Source organism: Gambusia affinis, linkage group LG04 (assembly GCF_019740435.1).
Source record: "Gambusia affinis linkage group LG04, SWU_Gaff_1.0, whole genome shotgun sequence".
NCBI lineage: Eukaryota > Metazoa > Chordata > Actinopteri > Cyprinodontiformes > Poeciliidae > Gambusia > Gambusia affinis.
In genome coordinates, this window is record NC_057871.1 from 20624545 (window position 1) to 20649037 (window position 24493).

Sequence of the window (24493 nt, forward strand, 5' to 3'; positions counted from 1 at the left end):
ATTTAATAAAAAGATAAGCCAGATGGGTCAGCATCAGACTGTTTTTAGCAATAAATAAATAATATTTCTGTAAGTGTACTTAAGGTAAAGCAAAAATATAATTCAGTAAGAAATTTACAAACAAATTATTTTCACAAGCTACTTGCAGAAAAGAGTATCATTAAAACAGGAGCATATCAAAAAAATTTGACTAATATAAAAAAGTTAGTGTGCCAACAATTCTACTCTAAAATGTTCATATACACATTAAATTAAGAACAAGTTGTTTATTTAGCACGTTTTCACAGACAAGGTGTCAGAACAACGCAAGAAGAAAATACACCGGTATACAGTACACAATTTTAAAGTTGTTCAAACAAGTACAACTCATTTCACTTGAGTATTTTAGGTTCAACTTATCCAATTCATTGCCCCATTTAATCTTTTTTTCTGATGCTTTTTTCAGTGTCCTTTTAAAGTATTTGATAATCAAAAGAAATCTGATAAATTTATAGAACTTTTTTTGCTGCTTACATAAACCTAGCTTCTGGGAATTTCTCAATTAGGGATAAATATTATATTCCATTACAATTGCCAATTAAAATCTTTTTGTAAAAGTTATTACAGCACTCATTAGAACAAGCTAAGTCCATGTATGAATGGCATGAAGCCTACGGATTAAGACGAGCGAACAAAGTGTCGGTACATTATTTTGTAGTTCCCATTTGCATCCACTTCCATTTTTTCCTCTGGTTTGGGGTTTCAACATTATGACCATCCTTATGTAAATGAGGAGATTAAGGTGAGCCATAACCAACACACTCATCCAAGGATGAGCCACTTATTGGTGAGTTTTTTCGATAACACAATCATCTTTCAGGCACCGAGTAAAAATCCTAAACGCAGTCATAGAGCAAGTGTTTATATTTCTGCACAGTTCAAAATACATGCAAAAATGCAAGCCTAATCTATTGGCCTCCTGTAGTGTCAAGCAAAACAAATGACGATCATTCATAAGTAGGCGTTAATGCAGTTTCATTGCATCAGTTGGAAAATCACTCATGCACAGCACGCTGCTGGGCCTGTATTCCCGAGTCCTCTGCACAATCATTTGCAGAAGTCAGCAGATTTTGTGCTGTAGCATCCCCCTGTGGCTGAAATGAGGCCTTGGGCTGGCAGACTGAAAGGCCAGTTTTAAGGGATTTACCATGTCAGCCTGCATCAATAATTCAACAGCAATAAAGACATCAGAAGTGCAGAACGTCCACACGCGTACAGACATATACACACAAGAATGTACTGTATACAACCATGTCTCAATCACGATAACCAAGCTTGTCGTTATCATTGTATTTGGCACACATTTGCAGTCTTGCTGCACGGCTAAGTAGCACCGTGGATGTTTAGGAAATCACCACTTTCACACCACTCAAACACAGCAAACGATCCCTCATCACCCGGGGTCATGTTCACCTCAGGAGTTCGGGGGCGTCCAGAGGGCAAACCACATTAGGATACATCTATAAGCCTCGACAGTGACCGTGTTTCCAATGCAATCAAACATCAGTGACTCTTGGAATTTAACACTCATTTATTATTGATGGATGACTCTTAAGGACTCATTTTACGTAATAAATAAGTATGTGTATGTGCGCCAAATGACTATGGGAGCTGATAAGATGGCATTCCACTGGCTGAGAAGAGAACATTCCTTCCTGTTCAAGGTTCCCCGGCATGACTCCACACTCTGGTTATGACTCCGAGACAGCTGCTTGACCTTCTTGCGTGTGGATGTGTGCGTACGCATGTTTCAGTGGGTATGCGAGTGGGAGTGAGTGCAGCGTGCGTCCCGGTGCACACATCACACGTGTAGTTGTGACTGTGTGCACATCAGTGCTCCCTGGGTGTGTCACACACTTCGGATTGATCCCAGACACATACCGACCTCCAGTGGTTCGAAACAAACAAATAAATCGGAGAATTCCTCATGCAGGAATTTAAATATGACACTGACCTTAGGTTGGACACAAGACTCACAGGAGCCACCCGGTGGCAGGAAGCTGAAGTTTTCTGCAATTCTGGAATGGGTCAAGATGCGTTCTCTATCCACCTTCACTGGTCTACTGAGTCTGGACATATTTAAGATCGTGAAGACACAGTACATGCATCTTGTTTCTTTATCAAACAAGATACAGGATATACAAACCTTAAAAGTGTAATGATGGTCAATTCGTAAGCGGTCCTCTGGCCCTGCAATCGGGAAATCACTGAAATAACTTGACAGGTTTTGGTGTTGCCTTAAGAGATGCCTTGAAAAGCATCTGCAGCCACAGTAAGAGACTAGGCGAAAATGGTATCCAGGGGAAACATCCAACACTGATGCTGACCAAAAAGAGCCCACAGATTAATTTCACATTTCCAATAGGAAACAAAAAAAAAAAACTACTTAAGACTTTCAGGAAAATATTCTGTATACAAATGGAACTTTGTAGAAGATGTGGGACTGGTAAAACCAAAACATCATTTCAGGAAAAAAATATTATAACTACAGAGTGACGGTCTGGAGCTAAGTGCTGTAATTATTGGGGTCATGAATTCTGCTCTCTTCCCAGAGGACAAAGTCCATTCATCTGTTCTCACCTTTGAACTCAAGTGAACGTGGGTTACGCAGCAGGATATGACCTAACTCACACAGTCAAGTCAGTGCCTAAATAATATCTACTATTATAAAATGGAAAACAGTAATTTAAGGTTTTAGAATGGTCTAAATCTGAAGTGAAATTTAATTTCATGGTGTGCTGTAACTTTAGGCACAACCTTCCTTAATAAATGAGGTCAAAGCCAACACAAGAGAAACGGCAAAAGAAGGTAAATGACTGTAACCATTTGTGACCTTTGTGGACACAAACTTTACCAAAAACACTTAAGAGTAGGAGTCTTTTGACTAAAGAGGAAAAATGTTCAGCTGCAGCCAGAAGGACCTGAAGACAAAATACACAAAACTACACTTGTACTGTCATTACAGATAAAAGATGTTGGTGGGTCTGCCACTTGCGTATGAAAAATATAACTTGTATGAGAGGGCAACTTACAGGATTCAGTTTTCATCAAATTAAAGCTGACGTTTAGCTATGTATATGGTGGTTTCACTGTATTTTTTCTGTAAAAATACTTGAAACTTTAGTATTTCAGTTAAAATGTAATTTCTTCACTGAAAAGTGAAACGGTTTGAGGATTTTAGTAATTCATTAAAGCCCAGTAAAAAACTAAAACATGCATTAAAAAATAATTATCTGTGGAATTTTGTTCATAAACACCACACAAGTAGTTTTAAAAACCCCTAAAAATACCAAATGTTCACAAATAAAGACAAGATATCATGAAGACACACAATATTTCTTCACCTACACAAAGAGTACATGTTTCAGGGAAACACCAACAAGTACAGTTCTGTAAATCACCTCAGAACCTGAGTGGTTGCAGAAACTAGAGCTTCACTTTATGAAGGTTAAGTAAGGATATTATGGTATTAGAGCCTGTTGATTAAAAATAACTGCCGATGCGTGCCCTTCACTGGTGCTCTGTGAAGGATAGCAAGTTTGTTTGTGGTCATCTTTAGTCACATTTCTTCTGATTCTTCCACTATCCTTAATTGAAAAAGTGATTTCAGGAAAGCCACAAAAACACAGAAATCCATAGGTGACATTTCACAGCCATCTCTCTTCTCTGAGAAAAACTGTCTAGAGGCACATTTGGAACAGGGAAAGATTGAAATTTTACTACATTATTCATCTGAAGTGTCTGAATCTAGTCTTACTGAAAAAGGACAATCACACAGCATATAGCATGCTGCTGCATTTCTCAGTGCTCGTCCTATGATCATTTGCAGCAGTCAGCAGATTTCGTGCTGCAGCATCCCCCTCGAGTGCCCGACCGAGAGGCCAGGTCAAAAGGATCCACCGGGTCAGCCTGTATCAATAATTAAACAACAATAAGGACATGAGGATGGATACAATAAACCAGAGAAGTCCTCATGCAAAAACTAAAGTATGACACTAACCTCAGGGTTGGCACAACAAGGCTCACAGGAGCCCCCTGGTGGCTGGAAAGTGAAGTCTTCAGCAAATCTGGAATGCGTCAGGATGCAAGCTGCTTCTCCGTCCACCTGCACCACTTCATTCGTCTATATTGAACACAGCCATTTAAACACGGTGCATTTTTTTTACGTCATAGCGCAGGATGTGTACAGACCTTAAAGACGTAATGACAGTCAAACTGGAAGATATCCTCGGCCCCAGTGATGCCTCCATTATATATGACCTGGCACGTCTTGGTTTTGCCTTTAGGGACTTTGAACAGGCGGTACGTGGCAGAAACAAACTTGAAGTCACCTGTATGAACACATGCATGAACAATCAACGTTGTACAAGCCATTAAATGAAATTCATTCATGTAAGTGCACTGTAGTGCAACGTTTCTTACAACTTAAATTCACTGAAAGGTAAAAAAAAAATTAAGTGGTTTTGCACAGCCAGAGAAGGTGCAAAACAAGTAAAAGCACAACAAAAGAGCTCTTGGTAATGAAGATTTTCCAACGTTTTATGTAAAATATGAGCTGTTAATTTTACACTAAAGTATTAAAAAATAATAAAAAAAATCTCACATTACATTTTTCTTGCTACATATAGAAAAAAAAAAATTTGGTCATGTCTACTTTAGTATGTTTATAGTGATTCACAATTATCTTGAAAGTCTTGGAGACCAGAAAACTGTAAAAACCAGATCCATAAACTGAAATAAGTCACCGGATTAAACCACATGATCACCAACTGAACACCAGCTCAAAAGACCAAAACCATCATGGTTCATCCATTTAAAAAAAAAAAAAAAGTTTCAGTCCAGGTAAATTAATGCAATCAACATCAACACATTTTATTTTCATCACCGTGTCCACTGTCAGGCGGAAATGCACCCATTTTTCCACTTGTAAAACTAATAATGTCATGGCACATCTTACAAGTACAAATAAAAGCTAAACATGAGTGCGCAACATTTCTGTTCGCCTTAGTTCTGAAGTCAATAACATGAAGTAGAACGAGTTGTTCTACAAACAAACAAACCACAATTAAGAAAACTGCATCAAACCTAGTACATCCTGCAGTTCTTTATTGTCAACGGCGACGACGGTGGCCGTTAGCAGCCGTGGCTGACTGAAGCCCACCTCCTCAGCCAGCTGCAGCAGATCCTTCCACCACAGCGCTCCACCCAGACATTCACCTGCAAAGATGACCCAACCTTTATGAGACAGGCAACAGAAACTATGGAACAAAGCCTTAACGACACCAATCAACTGTATGAAGGTGTGTGAACTGCTGATTAGCTGATGGTATTGGGAAAACGTGCGCACATTCAAACCCCAAAATGATTTTGTTGTGAAGCCCTGAGAGGAACTACCGCACTACTACGACGCTGACATAACATTTTTTAGAATTACAATACAATTATTATAAAACAAACAAGAGAAGTTTATCTGTGTCAGTTTCATCATTAACAGGTGTAATTATTTTTTAACAGAACTGTATTTCTATCACATAGTCAAACTGATGAAAATGTTTTGTTTGGTTTTAAATAGAAAAAAGTCTTTTACCTAAAATTTAATTGACACTAAATTCTGATTCTTTTTAATACCGGTTTTGTCGGATTATGTGGTGGCAGAAAATATTTGTGACCCACCCCACAGCACTTTGTGATTTTTAATTTCCTCCGTCAGTCTTCCACTGGAGTAGATGTCACTGAAGTACAGCTCACCCCCATCCTGAGGAGACACACGTTTGCAGAAAATATTGCAACAGCAATCTAACTTCAAATATATAGTGATTAAAAAAAAAAAAAATAACTGGTAAAAGCATGAAGCTGCGCACCTTGAGTGCACTGTATGCTTCAACCAGAACCTGCTTCTTGTCTGGGGAGAGGTTCACTACGCAGTTGGAGCTAAGCAACATCAAAAATCAACAATGTTAAAATAGCAACAAGAAGAAAACCTGATGAAGTAAGGATCACGTCTTACATGATGATGTCAAACGAGTTTTTTCCCAGACCTGCCGCAGATAAGGCCTCAATGTAGCCCTGAACAAAAGTCACGTTTGGCTTCTTGTAGCCGAACTCCTTCATGTGGTAATCCACATATTTTCTGGCCACTTCAAGCTTTGACAGAAGAAAAAAATATCTGGGTTTTCAGGATATATGCTGTTTATTCTGAACACTTGTATTCCACATTCCTTTCGAGTCAAACGTTTTTAAACATTTATAAAGTTGACCCTTCGCCAATTACACTTCTTCTGAACATGCTTAAAAACGTTCCACTCCTAAACAAGACTCAGTTTAACAACTACTCTGCATTCTTTCTTCAATCATTTACACTAAAAATTAATCAAGTCATTTTTCAAGCTTGGTACAGACTTTTCCCAACTGCTTTGTGAAGTTGTCCCAATGAATGGCATTTTTAAACCCAGAAATTATTCCTCTTTAACTTGACAACATGCTGAGATGTTGTGGTCTGTCTGAATGGCTGCATTCGTAATGCCGTTGCTCCTACCTGGGCCTCAGTCATGTCAATGCCAGTGACATGACCTTTTTCCCCGACTAGCAAACTTAACATGTAGCAGTCCCTTCCACTCCCACAGCCCAGGTCCAGAATCCTGCAGCCCTCCAAGGACTCCGGCACCACCAGACCACACCCGTAGTATCTGGTCGGGGGGAATCAGAAACATATCAATCTCAAAGCTTTTCTTTTAAATATAAAAAAAAGAAAAGAAAAAAAAAGAAAAAGCATCCTCCTCCCCTAAATTACTTGTTAGAGACTTCAGGGTGAACTTTCTTCAGGGCTTCCCGTATGAAGGCTGGGAGAGGCTGAGCTGGAGCCACGCAGGCGCCTGTCTTCAGGTCCGACTTCTTCTGGAGCCTCTTTCCATAATAATCCTGTTTAACATAGAAAAGCTCAAACACCAAAGATAGGGTAACCAGCATTCTCTATATAGCTTATTCCTGATGAAGACTTAATATACGAGCAAATGCAGCAACAATAGCAGCAGCTGCAGTAAAGCTCTTTGTTCTGGTACCAAATTACATGTAGAGAGCTTTATTTTTGAAGTAACTGGCTAGGGGTTTAGTTGAATATCTTCTTGTTTTGCCTGTTATAATTCTGACTTGGATAAGTTGAGCCAGGACTACTTGTTGCGCTGATTTTAGACTGAGCTTTTAATAGAATGAAGGGGAAGTTTCAGCTGGTGTGAATTAAAAATAAATTATTCCAGTCGTCAGTGGATTATTTTTAATCAGTTACCAACAAACGAGGACAAATATGATTGAAGAATTTATCTTTAAATCCTCTTCTCACTGATTAGGATTGAACAGTGCAGGAGTGAGCAAACCTGGTATGATTTTAGGTTTCAAAAGTATTGAGTGTAGTAGTTTTTTTTGTTGTTGTTTTTTTTAATGATCGCTAATATAATTAATCAGTGCATGACATTCTGGGTCTTTCCCTTGCTGCATTTTCAACTTATAAAATTCAGTCACCTATCAATTGGATCATAATTCCTAAGAACTTTCAATAACTGAATCATTAAATTAATTCACTTGAGAATTACAACAATTGAGTCATATCACCGTAGTTTGACATCACTGAATATAAAAGGGGACAAATTGATGTCAATAAACTTCTATTTATCATCTGAAACGTTTTAAAATGTAGCCAATTTTAGTGACCTTAAATTAAATTTACAATTGTATGAAGGAGGGCAAAACGACGTCACAATACCTTGACATCCGCGTGAACGCTGCTGTCAGAGAAATCATTTCCAATGGCACTTAAAAAAAGAATAGTCAATCATTAACTCTGAATAACAACGTTACAGTCTTGACGGCGACAATAGCTGTTTTTACATAGAATAAACAGGTGGCTATTACTACAGAAGACTTACAGAATAATTAAAATGTGCAGAGTAACTTAATAAATGTAATTTTGACGATTTTTTATGACCCTGTTTTGGACTACATGTGCACATTTAAGTCGGAACACACCTCGCCATGTTAGCTGTAAAATGTCACTTACAAACAGTAGGTAGTGTGAATATTAAGTACTTCTTACCTGCTGTGGTGAGCCATTATCAGCGGTTCTTAAAAAAATTTAAAGCCTGAACAGGGAACTTTGGTCACGTTTGAAAACAAAAAAAAAACAGTGCGGATTTAATTTCCTGTTCAGCCGCGCCCTCTGCTGGACTTTCCCCCAAATCACAGTCCAAAAGATCTTTTAAATCATAAAAGTTACTATTTATCCAAGTCAGTCATAAAGATCAGAATAGATGTCAGTAAACGGTGCATTTAGACTGTGACTGCAGTGTAGCATAGGAGCCTGTGTATATAAATGTTAATTTTGTCTGGATTTAATTGATTTATGCCTTCCTATCATAATTATTGCCTCAGGAGCTCAGTTTGTAGCTCGTCTGCTTTGTTATATTTATAGTCTCTCATCTTCCTCTTGACAATACCCCCGTAAGTTCTGTAAGAGGGCTTAGGTCAGGATAATTGGCTTGTCAGTCAGTAACAAAGGTACCATACTGAAGCAGGTGCCATTAGTGTGGGCAGGTACCAAGTCCAGCAGGAAGTTGGACTCAACATATCCATAAGCTTGTCAACAAAAGAAACCATAAAAAATTCCTGGCAGATGGCTGTGCTTGTCTTTGGAAAACACAGTGGACCAATACCAGCAGACGACATGGCGCCTCAAGTCATCACTGGCTGCAGAAACTCCACACTGGACTTTATATAACATGGATTCTGTGGGTATTCCTCCTCCAGCCTCTGGCACTGCATTTTCTAAATGAAATTCAGTTTGTTTTAATCTAAATAGAGTACTTTGTGACAGCAACAGAGTAACCAGTTTCCTCCTTGGTCAAGAGAAGACACTTCAGACATTGTTGAGAAGTGGCTTAACACAAAGAATGTGGCAGCTATTGCTCTTGACAGCCCTGTGTCTGGTGGCTCACTAAGCTCTGGTTTCAGCATTTTTGGGATTAAAAAGAGGTCTTCTGTAGTTTCTGAAAGTGGTCGAACATACATTTCCCCCATTCACTCAAGTCATTCATTGTCTGTACCTGTTCATCCTTGGAGGTACAGTAGTGATGTTACGTGATGTGCCGAGGCTTCGAGGCGTGTGTCGAGTAATGGAGGGGGCGTTTCCGTAAAGCGCGTATCGAAGCTTGCTTCATTTAGGGGAGGAGCCGAAAACGATGACGTCAGAAGCCTCGCTGCCCGGCTGTACCACGTGACTGCTTCGGGAAGTGGCTCAGATTTTGGCGCGGGGTTTGCCAGCTTTATAAACCCCACAGGCTCCATTCAAAATGTGGGTTGTTATAGGCGAGTTGCGGTCAGTTGACTCTTTTTTTCTTCACCTTTTGTGAAGTCATTCCCAAGAGACATAATATACAAAAATTCAATGCATCACACGTGTTAAGATACAGCTGGCTGTGATTGTACACCTGGCCAGTAGGTGGTTTCGCGTGCACATGAAGCTTCAAGAAATGAACCCTTTCTCCAACCAATTGGCCTAAGTGGTTCAATGCCTCATGAGGCTTCATCTCACTATCACTACTTGGAGGATTGTATAGGGCCGGTACCCATCTCCAGCGGTCAGTAGACGAGGTTCTTTAGGGGGCAGCACACAGTACAAACAGCCATGCACTCACTCAATCACACCCAGAGAGAACCTACAAAACTACTATTTAATAAATCTTTTATTAACATCTCACAAGGTTGTAAGACACATTGTCAGTAAGTGATGGGGTAAAGATTTGCTATAGTCTCTCTATATCAGGGGTGGGCACTCCAGGCCTTGAGGGCTGGTCTTCTGCAACTTTTAGATGTGTCTGTACTTCAACACGCCTGAGTCAAATAATGAGGTCATTAGCAGGACTCTGGAGAACCTGACTGCACTTGGGAGGTGATTCAGCTGTTGGATTAAGGTGTGTTGGACCAGGGAGACATCTAAGAGTTGCAGGACACTGGCCCTCAAGGACCAGGATTGCCCACCCCTGCTCTATATTTATCGTTCCTCCACACTAAACTTCCATGGCTGATGCAGCGTTTCTCAATTCCGGTTCTCACGCCCCCACTGCCCTGCATGTTTTAGGAGTTTCCCCTTCTGTCACACACCTGGATTGAATATGTGGGTGATTAACAGCCTGCTGCAGGACTTGATGGTCATGCAATCATTTGAATCAGCTGCTCTGGAGCAGAGGTACATCTAAAACATGCAGAGCAGGGGGGCCTGAGGACTGGAATTGAGAAGCACTGGGTTAAGCAAAGATGACAGGAAGTCACCCAGACAACACTGTTTGTAAATTTAGTATATTTATTGAACATACATTCATCTTAGTTGCTGAAATAAATGGCTTATGATCAGAACATTCACCGAATATGTGCAAAACACACACTTAAGTCAGAAAACCATCTTTGGCAACACTGCCCTGATCTCTGAACAAATACTTATTGTTAGTCCAACGTACCTTGCAATGCAGGGAGATTTTCTAAAAGAACCCAATGTTAGCCTTAATATAATAAAATCTGTCCATGAAAATAAAGCTAAAGATTTGTATAAAACATTATAAAGCAACTATATGGTTCTCCAACTCGCTACAGGTGATTGTACACAATTCGCAAATATAAAGTGGTTTTAGGATTTTCTCTCTATTACACTTAAATGAACAGGCAGATATGAAAATAGCTCTTTTTAATAAGACAAAAGTACACAATACTTCTTCATTTGTAGCTCACAACATACGCTAATATGTAAAGCACTTAAAAGTGTGTCCGCAATGTATAAAGGTCAATCAGCTTACTGGTAATACAAGAAGGTTTCGCATTGCACTGTAACCCCGTGCTGAAGAACATGGGGGAAATAAGCTCCTACAAGGTTATTTCAGTATGTATGTATATATATATATATATATATATATATATATATATATATATATATATATATATATATATATAGATTCATACCAAAATAAATTCGTCTGACCAATTGTTAAAATGTCTGTGCTTCGCAGAGATTGAACTTTGTGTTTTCATGCAGTTGTAGGAAGGAAAGTCTTACAAAACATGTTACAATATATCGTGGGCTCTATGGAGAAAGGCAGTTGAACAAAATAATGAACTGAATCCTTGGTGAAACAACTCTGTTTGCTAAGGTTTCACCAAATATTAGCAACATCGTCAATAATAGGACTTGGAGGACGATAAGTGTGGAATCTCATTGTTGTGGAATTACAGAAACAACCCTGGAACCTTTCACATTACAACCATAAATTTGTGTGAATTTCACTGGAATTTTGTAATTGTGAAGTGGGCGGAAAATTATAAGTTTTACAGATAAAAATCTGGACTCACAATCAAGTTCTGCTTACAGGGGAGGATGGTTCTCTGAAGTGACCAGAATGAAACCCACTGGGCATCATGCTGACGGGATGCTTTTGTCCAGTAAATTAAAGCCCAGACCTAAATCCAAAGTTTTTTGTAAAGTGGAAAAAAAAAAATAAAATTCAATGGTGTAAATACTTTTGGGTGGATTTTATATAAGGAGAAACCGACACAACCAGGTTTTAATTGGTTCATCCAAGCTTATTTTAACATGCATAAAAGTTCAGATCGTTTTCTTCAATTTCATCTCTTTAACTGAAGAGTGCAAATGCAAAACATTAACACAAACAAAAAAATCAGACAAGGACATAATTTTAGTTCTAAACAATAATGTTACTGACATATTTAATGACATCAGACTGGAAGTTGCGCCAAAGATTCAACACCAAGAATTAAGAATAGTTCTCGATGTTTCTAACGAGGGATTCATTTTTTGTCAAAGAGCTGGCCAGGGTTGGAAATCTGTTGAAGAGACTTACAAAAGAAATCTTGAGGTTTGCTTGTTGTCATTTCAGTTTTAATCTCTCTGAAGCTCAACATTCTTGATTTGAGTACCTGCTTTTTCAGGGTTCGTCAGTTTCACTAAAGCTTATTGTTCCTCAAACTTTCACACCAAGTTCTGTTAGGCACCGGCTACATACATTCAGCTAAGTTAGGCTGAAATGATCACATTCCAAGTAAATGTTACATTTCCTACTACTAACACACACACACCTATCCACTTAAACATGTTGCGATGGAAACTAATCACAAACCATGCGAGGCTAAATTAAGTAAAAACTCAGCCTTAAAATGGTGGGGTTTGCTTGACTTTGCAAAATATCTTCACTTTTAGAGAAACTGTGCAAAACTGGAAGTGTTCACGCTTTATCTAATTTATTTATTTTTTCTAAACACAGACAAACTACCGTATCGCTTGTAAGGCTGATAGAGCAACACCAACAGAAGGCAGAGTGGTTTACAGTTGCTGAAAAAGCGCGACTACTGGGACGCCATTCAGTCTGCTCCTGTCGTAGAAGTCGCAGTATCCTTATGAACGCACCAGTTCATTCAAGGTTTTTCCCGCTGTGCATGTTACACCGCCATGTAATGTGCTGCAGCTCTACAGATTTCCTGCAACGGAAGAGTTCCTGTCCTCATCCTCCCACGGAATCCGTTGCCGAGTCAGTGCTTTGGGTTGAAGGAGTAGGATGACTGCAGAGAGGAGAGCTTTCGCTTGCTGCAGGCTGTAGAAGGGGCTTGCACCGCCCCCTACACAACCCATGTTACACTGGTTAAGGCCACTGGGACTAGTAAGGGGAAGAGCACCACCTTTGCATCAGAGTCATTTTGCTGCTCCCTCATCTGGTTATTTTAAGATGGCCTCATTTCGTAAAATAATCCAAAGGTGCCGCTGACACCTCTTAGCGTTTCATCCCTGCGGATCCGGGCTGTGAGCCGGGCCGTCCTGTTCGCTGATGGTGTGGAGGAGAAGGCACGCGGGGGGACCGAGTGAGCCGCCGCCTGCATTCGGAGGCGTCAGCGGGGGCCCGCGCCCGCCCCTCCTCTCCGCCCCGCCCAGCGCCTGCTCCTCCTCTAAATTCAGGGAGGCTCGATGGCCGCAACTGTCACAGAAGTCGCCCGCATCCTCCTCCTCGTTACCGTCATCCACGCTGCGCCCCAGCAGACTCTCCTGCTCCTGGCCCGTCCCTCCAGCTCCACCACAACCGCCGCCCCCGCGTGTGCCGCACACACACACCTCGATCCCAGAGTCCCCGGTGAATCGCCGCCTCCTCCCGTTGGGGAGGCGCTCTTTATCCTCACTACAACCTTCTGACAGCGACAGGTCCTTGAGCAGGGGATCCTTGCAGGAGTCATCCCCACTTCCACTTTTTTTCTCCTGGCTGCTGAGCATCTCCACATTCAGCCCATCTGATAGAAGAATAATGCTGGAGTCTTGGGCCGTTTGATGAGGTTTGTTGTCGGGCTTCGGCCTAAAGTCAAAGGAAGGAGGCTGCGCTTCCTCTATTGCGGGTCTACTGCAGAGACCGTCAGAGACCGGGGGCGCAGGAGAGCACTGGGTGGATGGACAGTGTCCCGCCTGCTGCTCAGGGGCAATGGCAACAGAAGCCACTGAGGAGGAGTTTAAGTTTAGGGCGGTGTAAGGAGGTGGAGGGGTTGGAGGTCGGTTAACAACCTCTTCATAGTCAGGAAGGAGGTAGTTTGGTAAAAACCCTAGAGAGAAAAATAGATGAAACTCAGCTTTGAGATTCAAAACAGATGTTTTACATAAAAAAAGCATACAGCCTGTACACAGCGGCAGAACAATCACCAACATTAAATTAAACCAAAAGTTTGTTTTTGGACAATTTTTGTTTTGCTTAGATTCCGATCTTAATTCAGAAGCTTACATCCACTCCCTCGGTGTTTGCATTCAAACTTTACGACTTCAGTCAAACCTTTTGGGTTTCCTCCTCCAGCTTCTTACACAAGCATGCTGGAAATTCTGGCCCATTCCTCCTGACAGAACTGGTGTAACTGGGTCAAGTTTGCAGGTCGACTCGCTCCCACACACCTTTCAGCCCGAGTCAAAATTTATTTTTCCATGCGAATCAGATCAGGGCCGAGTGACGCACCAAGAGTTTCTTATAATCTAATTTAGAGTTTCTTACCTAAAGCAAACTAATCTGACATTAAGCTTAGGGTCATTGTTCATTTGGAATATTGTTTGGGCCGAAGCTTTGATGTTCTGGCCGATCTCTTGAGATGCTGCTTCAACATTTCAACATAACCTTATTATTATATCTCTATTGACAGTTGAACTGATGAACGTGGCACTCTCAGCCTATTAAAAGTTTGTTGGAAAAAAAATATAATTCTGGTAATGTCTGCCACAATATCAGACAGAGAAATAAATGGCTATGCATCTTTTTATACGACGTATAAAAACATCTGTCTAACCTTCTCCCTAAGGCCTCACAGAGCTTTCCAGAACAGTATTCAAGCCCTCCTGCAGTATCAGGAGGTGTAAAGTGATCGAGTCACTTCTGGATTTTCTTCCCTGCGCTGAAACACGGTGGCAGCAGGTTTTGCAAAGTTGGGAAGTGACCAAGAAAGCAACGCTCGGCGTTTCCTGAAGGCTGGGACATGCAAACAAGTAAGGTCCTGATGCTGCAGGACCCCCAGGATGGATCTCAGTGCAAACATTAAATCTCAGCCAAGCTCCCACTTTGACTTAGAAAACTTTTTTTTTTTTTCTGGTAAACATACCAGAAAATGTTTCCAATGAGGAAAACATACCCACAGACAAAAATGTAACTTTTATTTTTATTTTTTTTATAAACAAGCTGATTTTCTTTTAAGTCAGTGGTGAAGCTACATCCCAACATGGTTAGATATGAAAAGCTTCAAACTATTTCTACACTAATCCTTGTCAGGGTACCTGCAGGTTTCACCAATGCAAAATTCAAAGACTTGTGTACTTACGGAAGTAAAAGGGAACTGAGGGGTAGTTGTGTGCTTCACGGTAGGCGATGAGGTTGATCTCGTGCTGCCGTTGTTGCTGCTGCATTCGGTGTTTCGTGCGCCGATGGTGGCAAATGCAGCAGAAGCACAAAATAAAGATGATTGCCCACACCAACCAAAACCCTAAGATGGAAAAAGAAACATTTACTTTAGACATCCTAATTTCATTGTTTTGCTTCTTATTTCAAAAATAAAACAGGAAGCAATTAAAATAGGATTCTGTGCATCCAAATAATTTATTAAGAGAAGTAATTCACCCAATACCTAACATAGTGGTTCAAAGCACTCCTATTTAAGAAATCATTTCATTTGGTGGCACGGGTTCAATTTAACAGAATAAGCTCTTATTAAAAAAATCCATTTCACATTTCTTACACTGACTCACATCTTCAAGATTATTCTGTTATTCAAGCAAATAATTTGAATGTGCTTTTAGTGATACCCTCTCAGCTACTCTAGACGTAAGCTTGAACTGCAGCAGGAAGCAGGAGAGAAACTTTGTTTACTATGTGTGGGGAAATGAACAGATCTCTGTTGTGTTGTCACACAAAAATGTGAGGAATTTCACTTCAAGGACGAGCGAACAAGGAGGCAGACCCAAACAAAAACGCACAGAAAACATTAAATTCAGGCTCTGAGAAAATGAATCTCTGCATGGGCGTCAAATTGTTGAATAACCTTTTCAGTAACATTTCATACTGCTCTTCTACCAACAAACTAAGAGAAATTTATAGATTAGACAATCTGACAATCAACAGTCTCTAAAGTGCTGCTTTTGACCCATAATGCATTTGTTTTGTTTGCAGAAATCCAAAGAAAACTTACACCAGAGCTCATAGTAATAACTGCAACACTGGGACTCTCCGCAGCAGTGTCCATACTCGCAGAAGTAGCTCTGGTTGTTGACGCCATCACAGTGGATCAAGCTCTGCAACACAAGGACAGCAGAACGTCGTGAAGGAATGTTTCTTGGCATAAAATAAGTCATCTTGTCTAGTCGTATCATTTCAGGCCGTGGGTAAAAATGAAAGAGCGGCACAATACGGATTCCCTTAAATTTCTCAATTTTCTGGTATTCAAGCCTCCGTTGTCTACAGCCAGTTATCCATGCAGAACGTCACCCGCTTCCAATGTGCTTGGAGGAGGACAAAGACCAGGTGAGGTGAAGACTGCAGCAACAGTGTGAGTAATGAGAAACTACATTTATTAACAGACTCGCACATTTTTCACCACTATACTGTAGTTTTAAGGTATAAGGGTTGATGATTTACACTTCAGGGGGGAAAAAAATTATTTGCAAACTAAAACTGCACTACACACTGAATTAAAATTGTCATTGCAATTTCAATGCTTGCAGTTTTGTAACAGACAAGGACTACTTGGCATTTTACTTTTCCATCACAACCCGCGCTTCCCAGTAATAAGCTATTCATAAATGTTTAAACTCCTCATGTTTGAACCAACCCAGCCTTACAGAAGAGGCAAATAACCAAACTAAAACTATTTGTTCATAGAAATAATAAAAAGAAAAAAGAAAAAAAAGCTATCAGGAATAATTTCTTCTTGGTTATTTAAGAGCTTTGCAGAGTGTTGCTGTATTCTTATAAATAATGTGGTAATAAAAGACCCTGAACATAAACTAAATTATCCAATCCAAGCAGATCCCTGTGCCAGTAGTAATTAAAATCCCTCCATGCATTCCTGAAATATTACATCCAGCAGAAAGGGATGGATGTGCGGTCACACTGACCTAGACCTTTGACCAGAGAAATCTAATCTGTTGATCCTCGAGTCAAAGAGAAACCGGACAATTGGGAATAAATTCCCTCGAGGCGTTCCACAGATATTCCTTTCATGGGAGGAAAAGATTTGGAAAAGAGTCTGATAATAAAATTCTGCTCCATGAGTCATTAGGGGTAAACACAGCTTTGTTTTAAGTGCTAATAAAGACATTGGCAGAAGTTTTTTTTTTAGCAAAAACCCACAGGGCTGATTGTGTTTAGTCATCAGTTACCATTACCTCCAATATTTAAGTCATATTTTTCCAAGTTCACTCATTACAGAAGTAACAATCAAGTACATACAACTCTAACAATTAAGAAACCACTGCACTGAATCCCACTGAAACCCTTGTGGTTATTCCACCAAATATTGATTTCTACATTAGTATTGTTGTTTCTAAATCAATACAAACTTGTTTTCTTTGCATTATTTGAGGTCTGAACGAGCTCCATGTTTTCATTACTTTGACCATTTCTCATTTTCTGCAAATAAATAAAAAAATTTTGCTAGGAATTTCAGAGACATGTCAGTAGTTCATAGAATAAAAGAATAATGTTCATTTTACAGACTGATCATTTTAAGTGGTCTCTTATTTTTTCAGAGCTGTAATGACATATTGTGATTTTTATTTTTTAACTTTCAGTTGTTTTCTTTGACTTGTTTACATAAATGTGCTGCTAACATTAAGTCATAAACTACTGATGTACTTAGTGAGTTTCTGTTGCATAAGCCAGGTTAGCAGGAAACAGAAAAAGTATTGATTATGGTATGTTGGTCACAACGATTCATCTCAGTCACTTGATCTGAAATGTATATATTTAAGAGAATGAAGTTCAGCATTTCACTAAAGGATAAACTGTTTTACTAGGCTATTAGTTTGATGGCAAAAATGCCATTACAGCTGTTGTTCCCGATTAACAGCGACATAGGAGATATCTATTCTATTGCTATTTCTGAGAAATCAGCGCCGTGAATGTTTCATTATTAAGAAGATGCAGGTGATTTTGGCTTTTTTCTGCCCTCCGGTGCTTTTGCAGGTTTGTTCTTTTCAAACTTGACTTTTCCCCAAACGTGACGTCTTCCACAGGACATTTTGAACTTAACCATGCAACAATTCACACCTGTCCTGGGGGCGTTTTCCCCCTGCTTTAACACACGGGCACAACATGCATTTGGGATATTGCTGTTTAATACTGAAGAGACAATATTTGACTAGCCTCCAGTTTCCACAGTCTGTTTACCATCAACATATTGTCACTTTTAGTGAGTTTGAGTGTTCAAGCCACTAAAATGAGGTGTGGCCGTCACAGGCAGTGGAAGTCCATCCAACAGGGTCAATCATTTAAATCTAGAGTACAAATACAGAAAAATTTTAATACATTTCATAAAGCAATATTTCAAAAAGAACAACAATTCTATACATTTTAAACATCTAATTCGGTGTAATGGTTTTCGGGTTACTTGTATTGTTTAATGTAAGAAAGCAGTCTAATGAGGTTTATGTGATTCAATGTTTCTGGATCATTTCAGTTTGATCAGTGAACAAAATGTGTCATCATTAATAAGAGCCAACAATCCCACATGGAGATCAGAAGCACAGTTAATGGACATAGAGTTATACATCTATCTATACAGTCTTCAGAAAGTTGGAACATGTTATTTATCTTCACAATTAATTCATACCTGCTAAGATAAATAAACTGATGCAATGCTTCAGTACGTGTGGTTTGAAATGGTTTGTTCAGGCGCATGATACAGAAGAAGGCCGAGAGAAAATAGTAAGACGTAGAGATGGAATTAGGATGCAAATCAGTAAGGCATATAGAGATACTCCTGAAAACTTCAACTATTAAATAAAGTTGGACCAATTATGATGGCAAATGTAGATTACATATTACATTTCTTAAAGTAAATCTTTAGAAAATAGCCACAAAATTCAGACAGGCACATCTCCAACTCAAACCTTGAATTTAGAGTTAATAATAATGACTAGAACCCAATAAATGTATTAGCTTTACTCACATTTCAGTATGTAAAAAAAAAAAACCAATAATACCATGTACTGCCTGATAGGCCACATGCATCACTGAACTTAAAAGCTTACCCTTCATTATCATTGTTGCAATCTTTAGTGTCTTGATAAAATATCAAAACTGTTTTATTGCTTGACATTTTTTCTAGTGCAAATCAAGCGGAACTGTTTTATCGCAGCCAGCACAAAATCCCTCAGCATGTTGCCCACAATGCAAATACACAATGTAAACCTAAAACATCAACGGGTGATCCATTTGGAGGTCATTTTCAGCAGAAATCCTCTAAAGTTTTGTCTCCCCTCCAATAGCCTGCTGTATGTTTTCACTGACAACACAGCGAACTTGCAGCCTGGTCAAAAGTTAACCCAACAGAACCTGTTACTGACATCCATCAAACCTGTGAAAAGCTAGGAAGTCAAAGAAAACAAGATGGATTAGAAGAGAGGATGCCAAAAAAGCAGCACAGATAATTAAAGAAAGCAATATGCGCCGAGAAAATTTCTTGGACTTTGTCAAGACTTATCTTAATCGTTCGCAAGCAAAGGTTAAATATAAAGATAAGTTTTAGTTTCTATAGATTACCATCGCAAGTCCTTGACTTAGAGGCATGACGACTCCAGATCCAGACAATCCCTCTTTCACCTAACGGCTCGGTCTCCCCACTGAGGAAAAGTCAAAAAGCTCTTAAGCGTACCCCCTCTCTTTCTGCTTACCTTCCACTGCCTTCTTCGACTCGACCCACCCAAACACTCGCACACGCCCACCCCACTCCAACACAGCCCAAACAGCCAACAAGGATTGCTTTACGGAAATTTCCAGGCAGAGGCTGAGAACAGCCTCCTGGCTGCACCGCTCCATGATAATAAGGTGGTGAGAGGAGCGTGTCGAGTGCAAGACGCACAGAGAGAAACGATGGATGCATCTGGACACAGAGGAGGAACACGGGAATAGCAGAAGTTGTACAAGACGCACAGGATGAGAACAAAATCTAACCGCTGACTCTAAAGCAGCAGCCTGGTTTTAAACCATCGGATGTTTCGACTTTATCAACATGGCCTTCTAAAAACATCAAACCAGTCTGTGAAAAGATTTAAAGATCACATGACGTTCTGTTCTTCTGTTGCAATAATATCTGTTGTTCTCCTGACTTAGTTGGTGTCCTACGCTTCTCAGACTGAGGCTCGTTTTACCTAAAAGAATCTGGTTTGGTTGGTTGGTTGAAAGCGCCGATCTGAATACTCAAAAATGCTATTAAAATGAGGAAAAAGCATTCAAATAAAACCTGCGTAATTTTTAAAAAAAACAATTTGTAAGGGGCGTGCTGTGGTGGCGTAGGGGATAACGCGACCCACATTTGGAGGCCTCGAGTCCTCAACGCGGCCGTCAGGGGTTCGATTCCCGGACCCGCATGTCTTCCCCCCTGTCCTGTCAGCCTACTGTCATATAAGGGACACTAGAGCCCACAAAAGACCCCCTGGTAGGGAGAAGAAAAAAAAAAACAATTTGTAAGTTCCTTCTTTATTTTGGACCAAAAAGGCAGACCTTCTGTTGCCTGACCTTTGCAGCACAAATAAAAAAAAAAAAAACACAAATTTTTAATCCAGCAAAGAGGACTAAAGAAATGCATCAACCTTCAGGTGATCGATGAGTTCTTCATTTTCAGCTTGATTCTTGCTGACCAAAAGACTCGCCTGGAGGTATATCATTTACTATCACAACTCCCTTCAATGTGGAAGTTGTTACAAAGTGAAAAGGACCCAGAGATTTTCTGTATCAATAATTATCTTTCCATTAAAGTTTTTTAATCTGAAGTAGCACATTAGAAAATGTTGACGGGAATGGCATCATTTGAAATAACTTCCTGAATTTCACAAAAAAAAAAAAAACATTAAAAAACTAAACAGGGCTGCACAGTGGTGCAGTTGATAAAGCTGTTGCCTTGCAGCAAGAAGGTCCTGGGTTCGATTCCCGGCCAGGGATTTTTCTGCATGGAGTTTGCATGTTCTCCCTGTGCATGCGTGGGTTCTCTCCGGGTTCTCCGGCTTCCTCCCACAGTCCAAAAACATGACTGTCAGGTTAATTGGTTTCTCTAAAGTCTCCCTAGGTGTGAATGGTTGTTTGTCTTGTATGTCTTTGTGTTGCCCTGCGACAGACTGGCGACCTGTCCAGGGTGAACCCCGCCTCTCGCCCGGCACGCAGCTGGAGATAGGCACCAGCAACCCTCCCGTTTGCTGCTTAAAAAAGCAGCAAACTTTCTTAGACTTTGAAAGTCTTTCAAAAACCCAGAAGAAGTGCTGATCAACATAATCTAAAAAATTACATAACAGCAGAAATTTATACTGCCTTTCAGTGAGATCCAGACAAAAAGTATGAAAGATCAACTTAAAAAAAAAAAAAAAAAAAAAAAGGAGAAGAAAATAACATTGAGAACAGTCTGTACGGATCAGATTCTCCTACATACCCAAACTGTCCACCTCTCTCATTCTTTACAAACAGATTAAGACACAGATTTGGTTACCATCCCTGAAAATCTTTGCAGCAGAACATCAACCTTAATGAAAAGCTGCTGAGAACCTAAAAGATGTCTTTGTGACTATGTGATACTGTGTCTGAAGAGAGGTGTCTGCAGTTCTCTGTTAAGCCAGACTTCACAGCCACAACTGATCCACTTTCATGTAAGACTATAAGGCAATCAGCCGACGCTCATGGGCCCCTCACTGAACAATTATTTCTTAATCCGATTAACTGTGAAAGAAAGAGACCTTATTATGATCGTCAAGGTCACTAAGACCTTGATGATCATCCATTGCTCAGATGATGCAATGGATTTGTAGCTGCTCTTGAAACCAAAAAAAAAAAAAACAAAACATCTAGACAAGATGCTCAGGATGAAAGTTGCATGTTAAATTTCCTCTCACATTGTTTATGTTTGTATCTATTGTTTGATTTTAAAACTAGATATTAACTGGAAGTTGCAGCTATGTCTGAATGACGGGGGCCGTAACTCCGTACCGATTGTGCATGACAGCGTCAACCACACAGTGATCTCATTGCTTCAAACTTCCAAAGCCTCAACTTCTCATTTCAGAAAATGGAATCAAACTTCGGGGAAATTTGATTCCCCCACTACGTATAATTAAAAATACTTCAAAAAACTTATTTCTTTTCTTTTAAAAAGAAGTCTGATTAAAATTACTTTGTGTCCGAGTACACGCTGTGACATTGGTATTGATCTAACAAATTCTTGGGACAATCTCTGTTAAGGTTTGTAGGTTTTGTTGGAAGGAGCATTGTGTTTTATTAAAATGAACAATGGCTGGAAACAGTCATTACAGACAGCAGGCAGAAAAGCAGCAGGAAAAACAGGTGGCATCATGAAAGGAAAGAAGAGAACGATGCTCACCCTCTTATGGTCAGCTAAGAAAGGTTGGTGGCATCAACTACGTTTTTCTTTGGTTACCTAGCAACAACCGGTTGAGAAACTTATGTTGCAGCAATTTCGGGTTTTGCCACTGTGTCTCATAACTGCTTAAAAAAATAAAAAGTACTGACCCTAGTCAAATTAGAAAATGAGTACAACAGCTCAGGCATGTAACATATCAACGGCGCAAAACGCGACATAACCGTTCAGACGGCAGATGCTTTGCAAACAATTTGATATCTGATTTAGTACCACATATGGAGGTGATACAATGCGGATTTGTATTTGGGTGAAAAGATCGGGGCATTCAGACTGACATAAAGAAGTCAGATATGGGTTGCATTTGACTAATGTGTGAATGTAGCCCAAGCCTGACTTGTGGTTGAAGTCTTGGTCAGACAAAGCCAAGTTTGATGTACTTGAAGATGAACAGTAACAGTTTCAAATGTCTACAGCCAAAAAATACAATTTAATCAACAAATTGATTAGCCAGTGCAAGGTGTTGGGACAGTGATTTTTAAATTACAACAAAGGTCTAGACTATTATCAATTTAAAAGTATTTTTAATCTCAATTACAGAATATGTCATTCAGGAGTTTGATTACAAATGTAAGCAAAATGATATTTGTATTTCAAAGGAGGACAATCACTTGTGATCTTTAATTCTGAAACAACAAACATGACCTACTGGTAGAATAAAGGGGTTGTTACAGTGATTTTAAACTAATATTATCAATAAAAAAACTGAAAAATCTATTGAACTGCTCCAGGTTTCACAACAGTCTCCGTTTTGATTTTTAATTTTCATTTCGTGTGTGATTATGCTGTCAGCTCTTCACAAGTCTGAATTTAAAGGCATAGCAACACCAGAATGTTGGCTTTTGAAACACTTTATCCTAATTTTCAACCAACAAACATTATGTGGTTGTTTGAATTTTCTAACAGTGCTCTTTTAAATTAAACTGTTTAGATAAACACCTCAAACTACTTTCTAAACACAAAGAAGATGAGAATCAGTCTGGACTCGTTTAAAGACAGAAAAGTGCAACCAGACGGCTGTTAAAAGATGATGCAGCTTGGAAGTAAACGATAACAGATGTTGTTGCCACCCAATTTTTCCACCTATAATACGACCAACTGTGTTATGCTCACTTGTAGAGTTGTTGTTTCTAAAACTTGGCTCTGCTAAAATATCAACCCCCCCAACTACAAATACAAGAAAGGCCGCGACAGCTTCTTAGCCTTAGCCTCGCTAGCTGTGGAAGCTAACAGCTAGCAGGCATGCTAACATCTCAGTTCGTGTAGCACTGCTTATGCAGGTAAACAACTTTCTGTAGTTAGTATCTAAACCAAGCAGCTAAAACAAACGACTCAGTATTTACATTATGTAGTAAGCTTAACCAGAACTGTTGGCTAAAACCTAAAATGGGTTTTAGCCAACAGTTCTGGTTAAGAACCTTGCCTTCCAACCTTACCCCCTCTGGTGCGGACTCCGTGGGACTGACAGAGCCGACAGCATGCAAAAACAACCCCATCTTTAGAGCCGAACATACGCCTTTCATTCCTCCAAGAACCGGTCGCGGGAGGTAAACGTTTATTGTCCACAAACAGCGTCCCCTGACTGTGTCTTCAACTTATGTCTCGGCTCGAGTTGCGCTCAGAGGCCGCCGTATGCGCCGCCTCCTCTGGGACATGACAACGAGATTCCGGGCCGGAGCAACTGGTTGCTTTCGGTGCGCCGCTGCCTGATACCGCTGTTACACAAGACATCCCCTTCCCGAGACAGACACTCTGCTTCGGTCATTTGGGCGTGGCGTGGTCTTTAGTGGTGTGCAAATCCTGAACGAATTGTTTAAAATTGAATAACTTAGTGAGTGTTTTTTTTTTTTACTCTAAGCATCTTCTATGTAACTCATCCCGTCAGTGAACGAACCAGCCCATTCTGACGCTGTTGTGTCCTTCAGAAAGAATAAATGAAAGGCATAAAGTGGATATAAACACTTTGGAAGGTGGCCTCAGAATTTTTGGAAATAAAAGATTTGACCCTGGTTCCAAATTTGACGTGGTCTTAAAGGGCCAGCATTATGTATTTTCTAGGCACATATTGCCATTTTATATAGTCAAGTAGCCTTCAGTTATTTAAAAAAATAAGGCCTTGAAATTGGGCCTCTATGTCTTTAAAAATGCCTGCTCTTTCCAAAACTCCACCCTTTAATAACAATCTATTGACCCTTTAACAACGTTTTCACCATTTCTGCACTGAGAAGTAGCTTGTCCAATCAGCTCAGCTAGCAGTTAG

At 39.9% G+C, this 24493-nt stretch overlaps 2 protein-coding genes across 4 annotated transcripts; both read right to left on the reverse strand.

Annotated features, from left to right (window-relative positions):
• Positions 1-246: 246 nt before the first annotated feature.
• Positions 247-8277, reverse strand: as3mt (arsenite methyltransferase). Of its 2 annotated transcripts, XR_006370391.1 has the most exons (12): positions 8126-8232; positions 7796-7844; positions 6830-6957; positions 6575-6725; positions 6047-6183; positions 5901-5970; positions 5713-5794; positions 5125-5256; positions 4231-4370; positions 4040-4162; positions 2186-3948; positions 247-2108 (listed from the first exon to the last, which is right to left on the reverse strand). XR_006370391.1 is itself a non-coding variant. In XM_044114226.1 (11 exons), the coding sequence occupies exons 1-11, from the start codon at positions 8140-8142 to the stop codon at positions 3859-3861; spliced, it is 1119 nt and encodes a 372-aa protein (XP_043970161.1). In that variant the 5' UTR covers positions 8143-8277; the 3' UTR covers positions 247-3858. The 2 variants fall into 2 exon arrangements, 1 of the variants encoding a protein (XP_043970161.1); XM_044114226.1 differs by having other exon boundaries at positions 247-3948; positions 8126-8277.
• A 2090-nt stretch (positions 8278-10367) lies between these two features.
• wbp1lb (WW domain binding protein 1-like b) lies at positions 10368-24157 on the reverse strand. Of its 2 annotated transcripts, none has more exons than XM_044114224.1 (4): positions 23670-24157; positions 15784-15886; positions 14920-15081; positions 10368-13668 (listed from the first exon to the last, which is right to left on the reverse strand). In XM_044114224.1, exons 1-4 carry the CDS (start codon positions 23754-23756, stop codon positions 12866-12868), a joined length of 1155 nt encoding a protein of 384 aa, XP_043970159.1. In that variant the 5' UTR covers positions 23757-24157; the 3' UTR covers positions 10368-12865. The 2 variants fall into 2 exon arrangements, with proteins under 2 accessions (XP_043970159.1, XP_043970160.1); XM_044114225.1 differs by lacking the exon at positions 23670-24157 and adding an exon at positions 19356-19497.
• Between the last annotated feature and the right edge of the window lie 336 nt (positions 24158-24493).

What these genes read in the sequence shown, in the direction of transcription:
- as3mt (XM_044114226.1), bottom strand. An exon ending in AAATCACAAAGTGCTGTGGG is followed by an intron (nt 5,257 to 5,712) that starts GTGGGTCACAAA and finishes TCATCTTTGCAG; the next exon opens with GTGAATGTCTGGGTGGAGCG. An exon ending in AGAACTGCAGGATGTACTAG is followed by an intron (nt 4,371 to 5,124) that starts GTTTGATGCAGT and finishes GTGTTCATACAG; the next exon opens with GTGACTTCAAGTTTGTTTCT.
- wbp1lb (XM_044114224.1), bottom strand. Translation starts at nt 23,756, where the DNA reads ATGAAAGGCGTATGTTCGGCTCTAAAGATGGGGTTGTTTTTGCATGCT. An exon ending in CGGAGTCCGCACCAGAGGGG is followed by an intron (nt 15,887 to 23,669) that starts GTAAGGTTGGAA and finishes CTTGTGTTGCAG; the next exon opens with AGCTTGATCCACTGTGATGG. An exon ending in CTCAGTTCCCTTTTACTTCC is followed by an intron (nt 13,669 to 14,919) that starts GTAAGTACACAA and finishes TTTTCTCTCTAG; the next exon opens with GGTTTTTACCAAACTACCTC.